Source organism: Neolamprologus multifasciatus, chromosome 10 (genome assembly GCF_963576455.1).
Source record: "Neolamprologus multifasciatus chromosome 10, fNeoMul1.2, whole genome shotgun sequence".
Taxonomy (NCBI): domain Eukaryota; kingdom Metazoa; phylum Chordata; class Actinopteri; order Cichliformes; family Cichlidae; genus Neolamprologus; species Neolamprologus multifasciatus.
The window spans coordinates 10,719,173-10,734,951 of record NC_140448.1 but is presented as its reverse complement, the minus strand read 5'-3'; the positions used below and the strand labels follow the sequence as shown (position 1 = coordinate 10,734,951).

At 41.2% G+C, this 15,779-nt stretch overlaps 2 protein-coding genes across 3 annotated transcripts; one reads left to right on the top strand and one right to left on the bottom strand.

Moving 5' to 3' along the window:
• Positions 1–107: 107 nt before the first annotated feature.
• Positions 108–11,778, bottom strand: LOC146509629 (uncharacterized). 2 transcript variants are annotated; one of them, XM_085173878.1, is made up of 5 exons: positions 11,418–11,778; positions 9,673–9,958; positions 9,459–9,586; positions 8,139–8,181; positions 108–8,064 (listed from the first exon to the last, which is right to left on the bottom strand). In XM_085173878.1, the coding sequence occupies exons 1-5, from the start codon at positions 11,624–11,626 to the stop codon at positions 5,467–5,469; spliced, it is 3,264 nt and encodes a 1,087-aa protein (XP_085030004.1). In that variant the 5' UTR covers positions 11,627–11,778; the 3' UTR covers positions 108–5,466. The 2 variants fall into 2 exon arrangements, with proteins under 2 accessions (XP_085030004.1, XP_085030005.1); XM_085173879.1 differs by having other exon boundaries at positions 9,673–10,031; positions 11,418–11,521.
• Positions 11,779–12,367: 589 nt separating this feature from the next.
• Positions 12,368–15,763, top strand: bkgd (beta-keto-L-gulonate decarboxylase). Its single transcript, XM_085173881.1, has 8 exons — positions 12,368–12,537; positions 12,616–12,714; positions 12,881–12,954; positions 13,041–13,142; positions 13,275–13,451; positions 13,668–13,817; positions 13,904–14,020; positions 14,155–15,763. Exons 1-8 carry the CDS (start codon positions 12,471–12,473, stop codon positions 14,326–14,328), a joined length of 960 nt encoding a protein of 319 aa, XP_085030007.1. The 5' UTR covers positions 12,368–12,470; the 3' UTR covers positions 14,329–15,763.
• Positions 15,764–15,779: the final 16 nt, after the last annotated feature.

Sequence of the window (15,779 nt, the reverse complement as noted above, 5' to 3'; positions counted from 1 at the left end):
GGGAGGGGGGTCCAAAGCTTCTTTTTTTTTATTATAAAAGGCTTTATAACCTTTTCCGGACTGATAATCTCAGTTAATTTGTTTAATTAACAAATTAATGTGATGACATCACGGCATGATGTCTGGCTTTTGAGGATCTTTTGGTCTACTCCACTTTGTCAGGCAGGTCATATTAAAATGAAATGGCAAACCACAGCCCTCACTGGTTTGCTGTGCTGCATGTGGATACTCAAATTGCTCAGAAGACATGCATATTTTTCCCACTGATCACGAGAAGAGAAAGAAATAGTTGGCTCGAGTCAGGAGCGATCTTAAACTGACAAAGGATTACACCAGAAAAGTATTTGAGGTAAAAATCGTAACAAAGCAACGCATTTGCACTTTTCACACCACTGGGAAGATAATTGATTGAAAAGGGTAAATTTAAAAACAATTTCAGGAAATGTTTATTTTATTTTTTTACGTGGTTGGAAATCCTTTAACCACACACATGGAGCAGCAACTCTTGCACTTCTTTGAACCAATAGTCACTTTTTTCTGGCTTTGCTGTTCTGAGTGGGATGTCTGTCAGCATACTTACTCCAATCAGCTTCTCACCAGGCAACAGGTGGTATAAACTTTGACGAGCAGCTTTTCTGCGTGGCACAAAGACAAAGCTCAGATTTGGACTCATTAGACCAAAGCAAAGATTTCCACTGGTCTAATGTCCATTCCTTGTGTTTCTTGGCCCAAACAAATCTCCTCTGCTTGCTTTTCCTTAGTAGCTATTTGACCATAAAGGCCTGATTTGCGCAGTCTTCTCTGAACATTTGGTGTAGAGATGTGTCTGGTACTGAAACTCTGTGTGGCATTTATCTGGGCTCTGAGGTGCTGTTAACTTGCAATTTCTGAGGCTAGTGACTCGGATGAATTTATCCTCAGCCCCAGAGCTGACTCTTGGTCTTCCTTTTCTGGAGTGGTCCTCATTTGAGCCAGTTTCATCATAGTGCTTGATGGTATTTGCAGCTACACATGGAGACGCATTCAAAGTTTTAGCAATTTTTCAGACTGACTGATCTTTAGTTCTTAAAATAATGATGGACTATTGTTTCTCTGTACTTTGCTGATTGGTTCTTGTCATAATATGAATTCTAACAGTTGGTTGGTACATAACTGAGAGTCCTCACTTCTGCACAACTGATGGTCCCAACCCCGTTAAGAAGGCAAGAAATTCCACAAATGAACCCTGACAAGACACACCTGTGAAGTGAAAACCATTTCAGGTGACTACACCATGAAGCTTATTGAAAGAAGGCAAAGTTTGCAGCGCTGTCAACAAAGCAAAGGGTGCCTACCCTTATAATTTACAATATAAAACATATCTATGTATACATGTATATGTGGGCAAAAGAATTAAAACAAACAGTTGCTAGGCTTCACTTCAGTCAGTATTTCCGTAGTTTTTTTTCCCCAAAAAATATTAATAATATATTAAACTGTCAATACTGTACCAATGAATGACAATGACTGAAGTTAACATGCTACCATTAAGTAAAATATTTTTGTTACAGTGTCATACTTAATTGTATTTGAACCTCAATTTCTTCAATTTGAGGTTTTGTTTGATATTTCTTTCCCTGTTGAGCATTTTTTGAGTAATTTATTTATTTTTTTTTACAAGGAGCTGGGTTTTATTTTATTTTTTGTCACTTTCTTTTCATTCTCTTATATACTTAGTCTTGGTCTCTCTCTCCTCATTGGCAGAATATTTTTTTCTGTTTCTGTTCTCATCTTTGTGCGGTGTAAGGCCCAGCAGAGGTTCCCACTCCGGAGTCAGCCACACCTGCTGATAATAACACACCTGTTGCTGATGAACCCAAAAAAGACATTACATAAAGAGTTCTGAACAGAAAAACTCGAACAATGGCTCAAATAAAATCAAATTAAACAGTAAAAATAAGTGCCAATGTGATGTTAAAATACAATCAAGTATGACATTACAAAATCAAATGTATTATATTTTACTTCACAGTAATACATTGACTTGGATCATTTTCATGCATTGATACAAACAATGTTGACAGTTTAACAAATGTTTCCTAAAGAATGATGAGATGATGAGATAGCCTTTATTTGTCAGTTGCAGTTGCCCACAACTGAGATGACAGACCTTGTCGACCGTACATACAATACACAAACATCACATTGGGGACAAGGGTCAGGCTAGGTAGCAAGGGAAAAAAAACCATTCAAATGTGTAACACAAAAGGATAATCCAGGAGTGGACAGATATCAACACACCATAGCACAATAAAACGCAGAGAAGCAACATGGGAGAATATTCCAGTGTGTACAGCTGGGTCTGGCACCGCTGCAATCTTCGATTGCGCCTCCAGCTGATCCGCTGTCCACATCGGATGGGAGGTGAGCATGGGAGTAGGCGTTGGATTTGGGGGAGGGAGGGTGATAGTACGTATCAGTGTACGTGTGTGTGTGTATCCCGTGTTCAGCTGAGAGAAATGTCACCACGGCCAGTTAAGCGAAGGTCAACAGTCTCCAGTGGACCCAGATGGCCTTGAAGGAGGGACAAAAAGTTCTCACATCAGTCCTGTTTATCATGGAGAATTTTTGTAGTTCCAGACAGGTTCGACCTTGGCAGGCCTTCAGCTGGCACCAGTGGGACAGCCGCATGAGTGAAGATGGTGAATGTTTGGGTTTCGTGCAAACAACTGCATCCAATTTTTACAGTTGGTCTAATGTCTGTCACTGGTCACCAATTCTCTCAATTCCTGTTCTTCTTCTCCAAGGTGTTATTCATATTGCAGAGCCATGAGCTTCTCCAAGATCTTATCCATATTGCGTTCAATAACACAGTCTTACTCACAGCCCTGCCCATCGTCTATCATGTTGGCCAGCCTTGTGGGATTTTGAACAGCTGTAGCTGCTTCTTGTTCTTCAAAGCCAGGTCCAAGCCAGCTCCAATCAGCCAGAACTCTGTTATCATGGTTCAGAATTGGTAGATGTCGTTCAATGTCCTCCATCGAGAGTATTGCCAGACACACAACGCAACCGACCATCGAGTATCCAGCAGCAAACGTCTTCGCGGGACAATTGGGCTCTCCCAAGCCCAGGAAGGTGTCAATTTCGTTATGGGACCAGTTGACCAAATCCATAATTCTTTAGGTTTTAGAGAACAAGACTGAGAGACTCTTTGAGGGTTAGAGTTAGACAAGACTAGACAAAGAAGCAGCAGCAGGGAAGATAAGGGAGGGAGAGGGTGAAAGATGCATCCGCCTTCTCCGAGAGCCTAAGGGAAAATAAGGAAAACTACTAGGAAAATAAACCAATTCATTCTTTTACAAAAGCATCAAATGTAGTAAGTCAAAATATCAAAGAAGACATGTTTACAGTTCTAAAGTAACTGTTCTTCATTTCTAGGCTCCTCTCCACAGTCAGTTACTCTGAAACTGTAAACATGTCTTCTTCGGTCTTATAGCTTACACGTTTGACGTTTTTATTTCCAGTGGACTGTAAAAAGCCAGCTTTATTTTTTCTTCAAGAAGCAATGGTGTTGTAGGATGATGTACCAAGTGTAAGTATTAGCATGAAGTAAAATATATCTAAATTTGTAATATCATACTTGATTGTATTTAAAGCTTTAATTTTTACCTGTACTTTTTAAATTTTATTCACTTTGCGCTGTTACTCAATTTCTTCGTTTGGACCTTATCTTCTTCATCTGTGATGACACAGTTGCTTGGCTCTGCTCCACAGTCAGTCTTCCTCAGGAAAAGTTACAGTGGAACTGTTAACATTTCTTTTTGCATCTTGTGCCTTACTGCATTGGATGTTTTTTGCAAAAATGTTTTTCAGGTATTCTGGGGCACATGTTCAAACAACAAAGGTTTATTTCTTAAAATCATTTATTAATCAAAAGACACAAAATCATCTTTTTCGCCCCAAAAATATATGTTCAAAGCACCACAACGGCCCAACATCACACAGAACAGTCACGTGATATTAAAGAGAAGCTGTCAATTTAACTCTGTAGAGTGGCAATCATGGTGAAGCAGTTCATATCAAGTTGTAAATTCAAGCTGCTCAACATATTTTTGGACACCAGATGTCACCAAAGAGAACTTGGTTGGAAAGCTTTGAGTAATGAATGAATGGGTCACGGAACAAAACAAGCACATTCATTCAATAATTGTTTAAGTACTTACTCTATAATAAGTACTTCAACAAGAGAGAGGAACATAGGGTGATCCATGGAGGGAATTGAAGGAAGTGCACACAGGTGGACTACATCTTACATAGAACCCCCAAAAGAGGATCCTGTTCATCTGGACGCAGCGGTTTCAGTGGGAGAAATGTATCCAGGTCACTTCTTTAGACTCAGCTGATCACACATTTCCCCAATCTTATAAACAGTACTTTTGCATAATAACTGAAACTAGCACCACTAAAGGAACAATGGGCTGGGAAGTCAGTTCCTTGATCATTAACATGCAAATTCTCATGACCATTGATCAACAACCACTGACCAATGGGCATGAGTACCATTCAAGTATCAAGAAGAAGTGATGACGGCAGCAGCATCCTTGCTGGAGACGCAAGAATGAGATGGTTTGGACATGTGCAGCAGATAGTGGATATACTGGACAATGGATGTTGACTATGGAGCTGGAGAAGCTTAAATTACTTAAGCATAAAAACACGGATCAAACAGTGAGATAATACTGTAAACTACACAGACTGTCACAGAGTAAAGTTAAAAACCCAGTCATGAAAAAACTAAACAATTTATCATTTCATCAGGTTAGATCAGCGGTCTCCAACCTTTTTTGCGCCACGGACCGGTTTATGCCCGACAATATTTTCACGGACCGGCCTTTAAGCTTTAAATACAACAAAATAAAACCAGTACCGGTACCGAAAAAAAGATTTAATCATAACACACGTGAAAAGACCCAGGAAAACAGAGTTAACAATAAAAACGATAACAAAATAACACTGAAAACCGATAAAAACCCTGAAAACCATACATTTCACACCTGAGCCTCAACTCCCGCGGTCCGGTACCAAACGACTCACGGACCGGTACTGGTCCGAGTCCCGGGGGTTGGGGACCGCTGGGTTAGATGGTATTGAGGTCAAATTAAAACTCCAAACAGCAAACTCCCAAGCAGATTGTTGATATATATTCAATGCGGTATTAACTTGCATAGCTAAAAATACATTTCTTTGAAATAATTACTTATTAAATGAATAATGACTTTAGTATTCAGAAACTTTTATTGTGAAAAAAAAGTATTAAAATCATCCATCATGGTTTGTTTTGATGACATGCTTTTCGCCATTAAAAAGCTCACAGAGCCATTATAATAAAATGTTTTGACACAAAATAAAATGGTAAAAAGTCACTCAGCAGTTACACTGTAAAAACACTGATGGGTGTTTGTGTCCCAGTGACGGATGAGAGTTATTTTACTGGTACTGACTGTGTGTAAGAAAGTCCCCACTGGGATTATGAAGGGTGCGCTTGAGCTTTTTTGGCTTGTTTTTCTTGATGCTGTGTGGAGAGGGCAGCACAGAAGTCTTTGACAACTGTGTGGTGAAACTGCAATCAGCTGTTCGTTTTCGCTCTTTCATGTCAGTTTTACGCCCTTCTTTGGATGTGATTAAACGTTCATAAGATTGTTCTTTACGCCATAGTGAAACATTATGAGCAGATTTCCCTTTTGTCTTCTTTTTGCTCTCTTTTCCAGGTGTATCTAAAGATGGCGAAGCATGTTCAAACAGACTTTCTGATTCAGTTTCTTCACTTGCAGCTGCTGGAGTTTCTTGGGTATTTTTTTCCCTCTTCTTTTTTAACACCACAGCCTCATCAGAGCATCTTGTATCAGCATTTTCTGATCCTTTCACAGAGGTTGCTGACTTGGTTTCGTTCCTCTTATGTTTCTTTTTCTTCTTCTTCAGCCCTGTGTCAGACAGGGCCTCCTCAAGTTCCTCAAAATCTGGTTCCAGATCTTTTTCCACACTCTCTTGTTCAGTTAACATTTTCCTCTTCTTCTTTTTCCTGACTCTGTCATTAGATTCATCCAAACTTACAGTGATTTCTGCTGATTCAGCAGGACTGCCGGTGCTGACGCCTGGCATTTCAGGAGCCACAGATCGCAAAGGACAATGTTTTTCTTCCTCTGAATGCGCAGCTTTTCCCTCGACATCAGCACAGAGGAAGAAAGATTTCCTCTTCTTTTTTTTCCGCTGCACAGACAACAGATCAGAATTTTGTGCCACAGTGTCATTGGAGCCCTCCATGCTTGACATTTCTTTCATTTTCTTCTTCTTCTTGGTCATCAGTAGACTAGCATCATTGTCTTCAATCTCATCTGTTTTCTGTGGATTTTCTTCATCTTTGGGAGTGTTAGATTCATCTCTTTGAGATGACTTTTTGTGCTTTTTTCTTTTCGCACAACTGGATTCCAAAGTTTTCTCAAGGTTTTCCTGAAAAGCTTCAGTATTTCTGAAACCTTCACCTTCATCTTTAAACTCTTTCTTTTTCTCTGTTCCTTTTTTCTTTTTCTTCTTCTTTGTTGGTATCTCCACATCATCGTGAAGAGATTCAGCAGCGGTGTTGCACTTTGACTGCTTGACATCTTCCTCCTCACCATCATTGCTTTCAAACGTTTTCTTTTTCATCTTCTCCTTTTCGTGTTCTTCAGGTGACTTCTTTCTTTTCTTCTTTTTCTTCTTCTGTTGTGAATGAGGAATGTCACTCTCCTCCTCAATGATTTCCTCATTCGCAGATGCTGCAGCATCCTGAACCTCCAGCTCATCCTGACTCAGGCTCTGTTCTTCTTCTGCATTTTTGTTTTTGTTGTTGTCCTCTTTCACCTTCTTCTTTTTCTTCTTCTTCTTTTTCTGTTGTGTATCAGTCATGTCACTGTCCTCCATCACAGTTTTTCCGGTAACATCAAGCACGCTGGTGACCTGTGACAAACAGGGAGTCTCCTCCTCCACCTCAGTGATTTTGTCATTCACAGATGCGGCATCGCGCTGATCCTGCAGCTCGTCCTGACTCTGGCTCTTTTCCTCTTCTGCATTTTTCATTTCTTTGTTGTCCTCTTTCACCTTCTTCTGTTGTGAATCAGGAACGTCACTGTCCTCCAAACCGATTTTTGCATTAAGATCCAGCTCATTAACAGTCTGTGACAGATGTTGAGTCTCTTCCACTTCAGTGATTTCCTCATTCAAAGATGATGCACTGTGCTGATCCTCCAGCTCGTCCTGGCTCTTTTCTTCTTCTGTATTTTTGTTTTCTTGGTTGTCCTTTTTCTTCTTCCTCTGTTCTGAATCAGAGATGTCACTCTCCTCCATCCTATTTTTTTTATTAAGCTCCAGCTCGCTGATGGTCTGTGACAGATGAGGACTTTCCTCCACCTCAGTGATTTCCTCATTCACAGTCAGTGCAGCATACTGAACCTCCACCTCCTGCTGACTTTCATTATCAGCTTCTTCTGCACTTTCATTATGTTCTCTGTGATTTTGCTTCTTCTTCACTTTGGTTTCACTGCATGTAGCAACATTATTGGTGTCACTCTGGAAGAAACTTTGGTCTGCAGGCTCACTGTCTCCCCGCCCTTCCTGGGATAGCTCCTCTTTGTTTGAAACTCTGCACTTTTGCATGCATTCCTTTGGACTTTGTGGGGGACTGCTGTCACTCAGCTCATCCTCCATTTCTTTTCCCTCAGAGCTATCTCTCTTTTTACTGTTTGTCTTTAGAGTTACGGTTTGAGTGCGGACGCTTTGGGGTGTGAGCTGTTTATTATTCGTCCTCTTCTCTCTCAGAATGCTACAAGAAGGATCTTCATCATCCGAGCTCTCCAAATCTGAAGACTGTGCAGCTCTCAATGAGGGTTTCTTAGCTGGTATTTTATGTAACACAACCCCCCATCCTCCTGATGGCATTTTATCACCAGTAAGTCCTTCCCTCCACTGTTTTCCTTTACTATTTCTCTTCTTCTCGCTGTACCAGGACTGTGAGTGTCTCCTTTTTGATGGTATCACAAAATGCTTCTTTGCCTGTCAAATGACACACAACTTAGGGCCTGTACACGCTCATAAAGTGCTCATTATAGTATCAAGAGCCTGCTTACCACCACTTTCATGTCCTCGTCTCCTACATTTTCTTCTTCTCCCCTGAGATAGAAGAAAGGAAGTTGTTGAATTACCAAACATTTCAGCTGTATTTCTTAATGCCTTTAATATGCTTAGTTTAGTGTATTTCAAAGTACTTTACATGCAGCTGATAAATTGGTAAAACGTGTCAGTAATATGTTTGAATACATCTGTTCAATGAAGGTTTCTTTTTTGAAGAAATGCCACTCAAAGGATGTAAACAAAGCAAAATGGCAGATTCCACATTCAACTTTACACTCTGGTGACAGATTTCACCCTCTCTCAGAGTCCCACTGCTCTAATGTCCACTCCTCGTGTCTTAGTCCACACAGCTCTCTTCTTACTATTGGCTAATTCACACGCACCTCTTTTGCCTCAGTTCTGCATTGGTGCTTGTACAAATTGGCTCACATTTTGACAGATTTGAGACCTGAGCTTTACGTGGCTGTGACAGCAGATGTTAGGCAAATTTATGTGGGAAGAAAATCATTGTGCACAAAATTTGTGTCTTATAGCTCCCACATTTTGGTGACATTTTCCTGGTAGCACTTTCTGGTGGCCCGGTGGCGCCAGTGTCCGGCAGCCTCGCCTCTGTGTGTCAGTGTGCCAGGGTGGCTGTGGCTACAATGTAGCTTGCCATCACCAGTGTGTGAATGTGTGTGTGAATGGGTGGATGACAGGTTGTGTAAAGCGCTTTGGGGTCCTTAGGGACTAGTAAAAGCGCTATACAAATACAGGCCATTCATTAACACTTTTCTGGAGTAGACCTCATGTCGTCTGACAGTTTCATCACATGCGATGGGTTTTGAGGACTCAACTTACTTTCAAGTTCTTGACAAAGACAAGCATCAGTCCCTGAAGGCCAAAGAGGATGGAGAATGTCAAGAACTTCACCTTCATGGTCCGATAATTCATTTTTCGATTTTTGTTAATATGCTATGAATTATCCTAGTTGTGTCTCTCATGGTCTAAATACATAAGGAGGAAAACATCCCACCATTCCTCTTTTGACAAGACTCTGGAGTTGCTTGAACACGTTCCAGAAGAAAAAGTGGATACTTTGAGGCATCTGAAACACAGCCTGCCTTCTTTGCCATTTTTTTTCGCTACATTATTCACCAGTTTCCAATATATATTACTGTTCTACGATGTAGTGAGAATAGCAACATGAGACAGAAAAAAATTATTCAAATGCATAAAAGGAAGTGAAATACAGTGTAAAAACATAAAAACAAGCTTTAAAGGCAACTAAGGAAATCAGTAACAAAACAACATTTCAACTAGCATTAAAGACTTACTCTGATATTGGAGATATGCACTCTCCATTCACGTCAATTGCTGGTAAATTTGACTCCAGATCCTCTACGGTTTGATAGCTCTGTTGCAGCTTTCTTATACAATCAAAGAAAGCCCCCATTGAAGAATACTGGAACAAATAAAAGGCTTTAGTTCCAACATTTGCTGGCATTTGCTGTAACAAGCGTGTGCTCTGCTGCTGTTGCTTATGCTTACATGTAGCCTCGTGTTTTGCACTTCACTTAAAAAAATGCCCTTGGCTTTCGGCATCTTGTCTTTGAGGAACGGGAAACTGTACTTTGGCATTCTGAGTTTTGTCTCTTTTTTTTTCCTTTTACTTCTGGTGTCTTGAAGGGAGGCCGAAGGTGAACTGTCATCTTCACTTTCCTCTCGCTCTCTGGGAGACGTGAGACCTGATCGTAGGCCGCGGCGCTTCCGTCTTCCTGACCTCACGGCCTCAGGTACAGGCTTCTGAGTGATGAACAGGCTGTCCGCTGAGTCACTGCGCAGACGCAATTACATGGTCAGTGTGTCAAGCTCAAGAGTTTTTGCAGTTTTCAAAACATTTTCATGACCTGGAGGCAACAGACAAACAGACATATTTTAAACACATTCAAGTGCGAATCCATTTTTCTAGAATTTGGTCCTAAGCACATCCTCAGATTTGGGGGTCTAAAATCACCGGCTACTTTGTTAAGTGTACATTGATTTTGAGATCTGCTGACCACAGAGGCAATTTGAGTGCAAAGAACTCATTGTCGTGCTCAACTAACCAGTTTGAAATGATATGACAATGGCAGACATCAGAAGATGGCTTTGACTTTGGCGATAGAGACATAGTCAGCAACGATCCTCAGACACGCTCTGGCATCAAATTTAGGGTTGGTTGGCATCAAGAGGATTAAAGTGTGCCAAGAAAATATCCCCCACACCATTACATCACTTCAGTCGTCTTCGATGCTGATATAAAGCAGGATGGAACAATGCAGACAGATACTATTCTGCATATCTTGGATGTAAAAAGTAATTGAGTAACTGTTGGCTTCAATATTTTCTCTTTTTTGGATCATTCTCTGTAAACCAGAGCAATGGCTCTGGGGGAAAATCCTAATAGATCAGCAGTTTGTGAAATACTTGGACTTCAGCACCAACAACTATGCCACTTTCAAACTCACTTAAATCACATTCACTCCACATTCTGATGCTCGCACAGGAGTTCAACTGCACCACAGGAAAGTGACTGTATTTAACTTTTAAAAAGGTATTGTTGAGGTTTTTCTCAATCACCAACATCTGTTTCAGCCCCTCCACCTGTAGGCCTTTGGGACAGGGGCTTACTTATTTTTTATACTCAATTTAACATGTGATATATTAGTTTGGAGAAATGAGGTCAGACCCTAGCGATCAAACTTTATTTTTATTCTGCAAAACTGGAGGTGTCCCACTGAAAAGTAGGCACTGGAAAATATGTTTACTGAACTTGAGTACAGTATCGTGTACAGGATAATGTGTGAAACTGGAGGAGGTGGTGTACAAAATCAGGAACACCCTGACCATGAGGAGGAAGGATGTGTGGTGTTGTGGCAAGGAGAAAGGTGCAGAAGAGTACAGAGGATGGATGGATACCTGACCGTTCTTCCTTTATTACATTACAATACAGAGCATTTATGTAGCAGACTGATGTCAATCTTATGACACAGTACACTGTTTACCTTGTTGTACCGTGTTATGGGATCATTGCAAGGAAGACTATCAGTTTTTCTTTTCATTACCTACAAATCTAAGTGCTCTTTTATGAAATACAATGTTAATATTGCGTTCACGAAATTTGGGGTTATCTTTAGTGTGTGTGTGTGTGTGTGTGGGGGGGGGGGTCTGTATGTGTGTGCTGTTTGTGAAAAATACAGACATTTAGATACATTTGTCAGAGTATCTGAGCCGGAGTGACCTCCACTCCTCACCTGTCTGCTTCAGTGGGCTCTCCTTCGGCTGCACCATCCTCTCTGTTCTGACTCGAACAGAGAACAGAAGAAGACGCTATAAACCTCGAAATTCTGTCCACATATTCAGGGGGGAACTTTTCCAGCACAAAATCGGATGGATCCGCTGCAGCAACTTCAGCAACAGCGTCGGATTCAGTCCACTCAGTGGACCGACGCACTTTCGCCATCGTAGGACTCACCGAGGGATCCGTGAAAAATCTTAGACATGAAACACGTAAATACAAGAATCTTCACCAAAACACGCAAAACACTCCACATGCGATTCGACCTGGAAGTGTTTAGACGTCACCGAGGTGACGATGGTCATCTGACCAAACGCCAAAGAGGAGGCAGACGATACTAAAAGAATCAAGATGTTACAGTGTTTCCACTTCCGGTTTTGTCTCCAGCTAAGATTATTTTTGTGGGTTGATGGCTCCTGCATCAACTCGACATAACAATGAGCCTCACACAGAGATAGAATTATTAATATTAATATTGCAATTAGCAGTAATAATGGTATTAGTTCCGTTCAGACAGCGAAGCACGAGCAGCTCGTTTTCTGTATGAGACTGTGCACCACTTATACACTACATATATCCACAGTCTGTTCAGCAACTTGCGACAAATGTAAAGTGTCTCCTGATGTGTGAATCACATTCATCGTCCTTGTCGTGGTCTGCATTATTTAATGAGCTCTTAGGCTATTTGCTTGTGCAGTTCATAGAGTTGGGAGATTTCCCGAGCCCAAAGACTCCACTTCTAGAGCCAAGCCAATAATAATGCTTTCCTTTTTATCTAGAGGGAATTATTAATTATTACGGCGAATATGGGCAATTTTTGTTCGATTTTTTGAGTGAAAGAAATAACCAATGTCTTTAAATTGGATGAGGAAACACTTCCGGGGAGGGTTATCATCTTGTTCTTATTTACTCTTTGTTTGAAGTTATCCCTGGTCCTGTCCGCTTTTTCTTATCCACTTTCCCTGCACCTCTAAACTGTATCCCAGCGCGCTCACTCTCAGGTGGATCTATGGCAGACACCAGCAAAACCGAGAAGGTTCAGCTGCACGCCCCAGATCTAGAAGAGCTGCGTGGCAGTAAGCTCTGATATATAAGCGCAAAGTTGTGCATGTGTGTACATGTGACTGGGCGCTAATGAAGGTGTTTGGTTGCAGTATTACAAGCAGGACTGGAAACCAACTTTGCTGAAGTTCAAGTGAGTGTTGTGGAGTGTCCGGATCTCACCAAAGAACCCTTCCAGTTTCCTGTCAAAGGTAGGAGCCTATCAAGAACACAAGTGTGATTAAAAACGAATGCATAAGCATTTTGGTCAATTTAAAACACTTCATAAAACATGCATATGAGTGGGGATGAGCTTCATTTGCAGACTGCGTATCAGAAACACCGTGAAAGATTCTTAATTTCGCCTGTTCCCTGCAGGCTTGTGTGGAAGCCCTCGCATCACTGATGTTGGTGGTGTGCCATATCTGGTGCCTCTGGTCAGAAAGGAAAAGGTAGTTTTTAAAATAAAAGAATTGCATTGAGAAACTTTAGTGAAAGGTTTTGCTAAAGCATATTCAGCATCTTCTTCTACTGTCAGGAATACAACATGAACACTGTATCAAAGGAGCTGGAACTTCCGGGCGCTTTCATCCTCGGTGCAGCAGCTGCTCCCAATAGAATAGTTGGAATGAACGCAGAGGTGAATTGCCTTCCTTCTAATTCAAAGTGCTTCGCTCAGCAAATGACCTCAGTATAAACTAGCTGTCATTATAATCTTGAAAGGGCAGTTTGGTACGGCAGCAGTCAGTGGAATGAATGTTCTTGTCCACAGCTGATGCCTCTGGTTCTGACCGAGGCAGGGGGAAGGCCCGCAGTGAACAGCAGCTACTTCTCCTCCATCAATCCAGCTGACGACCAGTGTCTGCTAGAAAAATACAGCGACAAGTTCACAGACTGCAACTTTGGGCTGCTGGGAAATCTGTACGCTTGCGAAGGGAAACCTGGAAAGGTGATCAGTCATATTTTAAAAATGCACTCTCATCCTGATTTGGCTTTTGGAAAATAATGAACTAGTTATACTTAAACATAATTATCTGTAAGTAAATAAAATTGCTGATGTTGTTTTGCGTGAACTTTAGCCCCATTTAATGAGAGAATAAACATTAACAAGAGTTGTGTGCCTAAACATGCTGAGTTGGTAGTCTTCGCCCGTGCGCCTCTGCAGGTCATAGAGGTTCAGGCAAAGAGGAGAACAGGAAGTCACAGTCTGGTGACGGCCTTGCGGACGTGCCTTGAAGCTCATTACCCTGATAAAAGTCTGGCCCTGGGAGGCACCTTCATCATCCAGAAAGGGAAGGCTAAAATCCACATCATGGTAAATAGTGGACATGACACAGAGCATGTTACAGACTGCTGCTGGCACAGCCACGTGCTTTGATTTGTTTCCTTGCCTGTCAACAGCCAAGAGAGTTCTCAGTCTGCCCCCTCAACACCAACGACGACGTCAACAACTGGCTCAAGCACTTTGAGGTCAGCTCTCCACTCATCTGCCAGTCGGTGCTCGTATCCAGAGACCCTGTAAGTTAAAGCCAATAGACTCACACCTCAGCGTGATGCAGAAATATAAAAAGATCTGGTTATAGTTTTATTACCTGATTACGGTGTTTTTGTTCAGTAGGCTTCTTTGTAATGTCCGCCTGGTTGCTTTGCAGGGCCTGGACCTGCGTGTGGAACACACCCACTGTTTCAGTCACCACGGAGAAGGTGGCCACTACTACATAGACACTACACCTGACAGTGTGGAGTATCTGGGCTATTTCATGCCTGCAGAGTTTGTCTACCGCATCGACAGGCCGAAGGAGACCCACGGAGTCGGACGAGATTGAAAAACTGCATAAAACATGTTGGCAGCACAGAATCGTCTGATAATCTAAACTGAGGCGACTCATTGATTCATTTAAAGCATGTTACATTTCACACATAAAAAAAATCACTGCACGTGAATCAATAAAATAAAAGAATCCCAATGAAGTGATCTGAATTGTGTGAAGAAAAAAAAAGGTGGACAGTGACATCACAGCGTTGACGTACTTTGGACCTTGGCAAACATTAATGCTTGCTGACTCTGCTGCAATCAAAAAGGTTGTGCAACGTGTTGCAGGCTAGACTGTTGCAGTAGGTAAAGCTGCTTAGAGAAAGCTAGCTTTTTAAAAACCTCCATGGCCAACCTGCCCACACCTTGGATTCACTTATTTGTATGATTAGGCCTCTTGTGGGTGTGTGCACAATGTGCTTGATCAATATCCACCTCACATCGCTTTCTTATACTTCCACTTGCTGAAACAGGGTAGAATAGCAGTGCTGGTGCTTAGAAAGACAAGTGGTGTAAGCGTATAACTGTGTACACCTAACCAGTGATATTGTAAGTAAATCAGATTTTAGTGTTTTAAATCTGTCTTGTGTCATTTCAAATAAATCTTTCCTCAGCAGAAAACTGTCACAGCAAAACCGATGGAAAGATGTGTTACTTGTAAAGAACTTTGTCATTTAATTAATAAACCAAGACAATGATTTTCTTCTGAGTGGCTTTTTTAAATGTGTGTTGTAAAATAACTATATATTCTGTTTGGTAAGGTTCAAATAACCTGTGGGAAAGGCTGAAATGATGTTGGTACCAAGGGGTCAAAGTGTGCCAAGGAAATATCCCTGACACCATGACACCAGCCTCAACCACTGAGACAAATAAGGATAGATGCATGTTTTTATGTTGTCTACATGAAATTTCGACCCTACCATTCGAAAGTTGCATCACTAAACATTCATCACCAGGCCACGTTTTTTAATCTTCTATCGCCCAGTTTTCATTAGCCGGTGCAAACTGTAGGCCTTCTTTGCTTTTTTTAACAGACAAATGTGATACGTGGTGTGGTTGTCTACTGCTTAGCCTATCTGCTTCAAGGTTCAACGTGTGTTCAAAGATGCTCTTCTGCATACCTCGATTGTAACAAGACAGTTAAATCACCTTTCTTCCCTATTCTGATGTTCTGTTGAAACTTCAGCAACCATGTCTTCGTGTCTGAATGAATTACATTGCTACCGTCTGATTGGGTGATAGTAGAACTTTGAGACTTTCTAAATGTTTCCCCCTAGTATTTGGGGAAGCCTTTTGGAAGGAATGTTTAAGAAATTTTCCCTAAAGGGTGTTTAAAGGTTCTTGTACAGCTACATGTATAGCCAACAGGCATACAGGCTTTTAATATTATCTGTTTCACTGTGGGCATACCGTGTTTCCAATATAATAATTAAATTAATGTAATTAATTTGTTTTTATTTTTAT

Coding starts and splice junctions, on each gene's coding strand:
- LOC146509629 (XM_085173878.1), bottom strand. CDS start 11,626: ATGGCGAAAGTGCGTCGGTCCACTGAGTGGACTGAATCCGACGCTGTT. Junction 8,182..9,458: donor TGCATATCTCCAATATCAGA/GTAAGTCTTTAA, acceptor CTTCTATCTCAG/GGGAGAAGAAGAAAATGTAG. Junction 8,065..8,138: donor ACGAGGACATGAAAGTGGTG/GTAAGCAGGCTC, acceptor GTCATTTGACAG/GCAAAGAAGCATTTTGTGAT.
- bkgd (XM_085173881.1), top strand. CDS start 12,471: ATGGCAGACACCAGCAAAACCGAGAAGGTTCAGCTGCACGCCCCAGAT. Junction 13,143..13,274: donor TAGTTGGAATGAACGCAGAG/GTGAATTGCCTT, acceptor TCTTGTCCACAG/CTGATGCCTCTGGTTCTGAC. Junction 13,452..13,667: donor GCGAAGGGAAACCTGGAAAG/GTGATCAGTCAT, acceptor GCGCCTCTGCAG/GTCATAGAGGTTCAGGCAAA.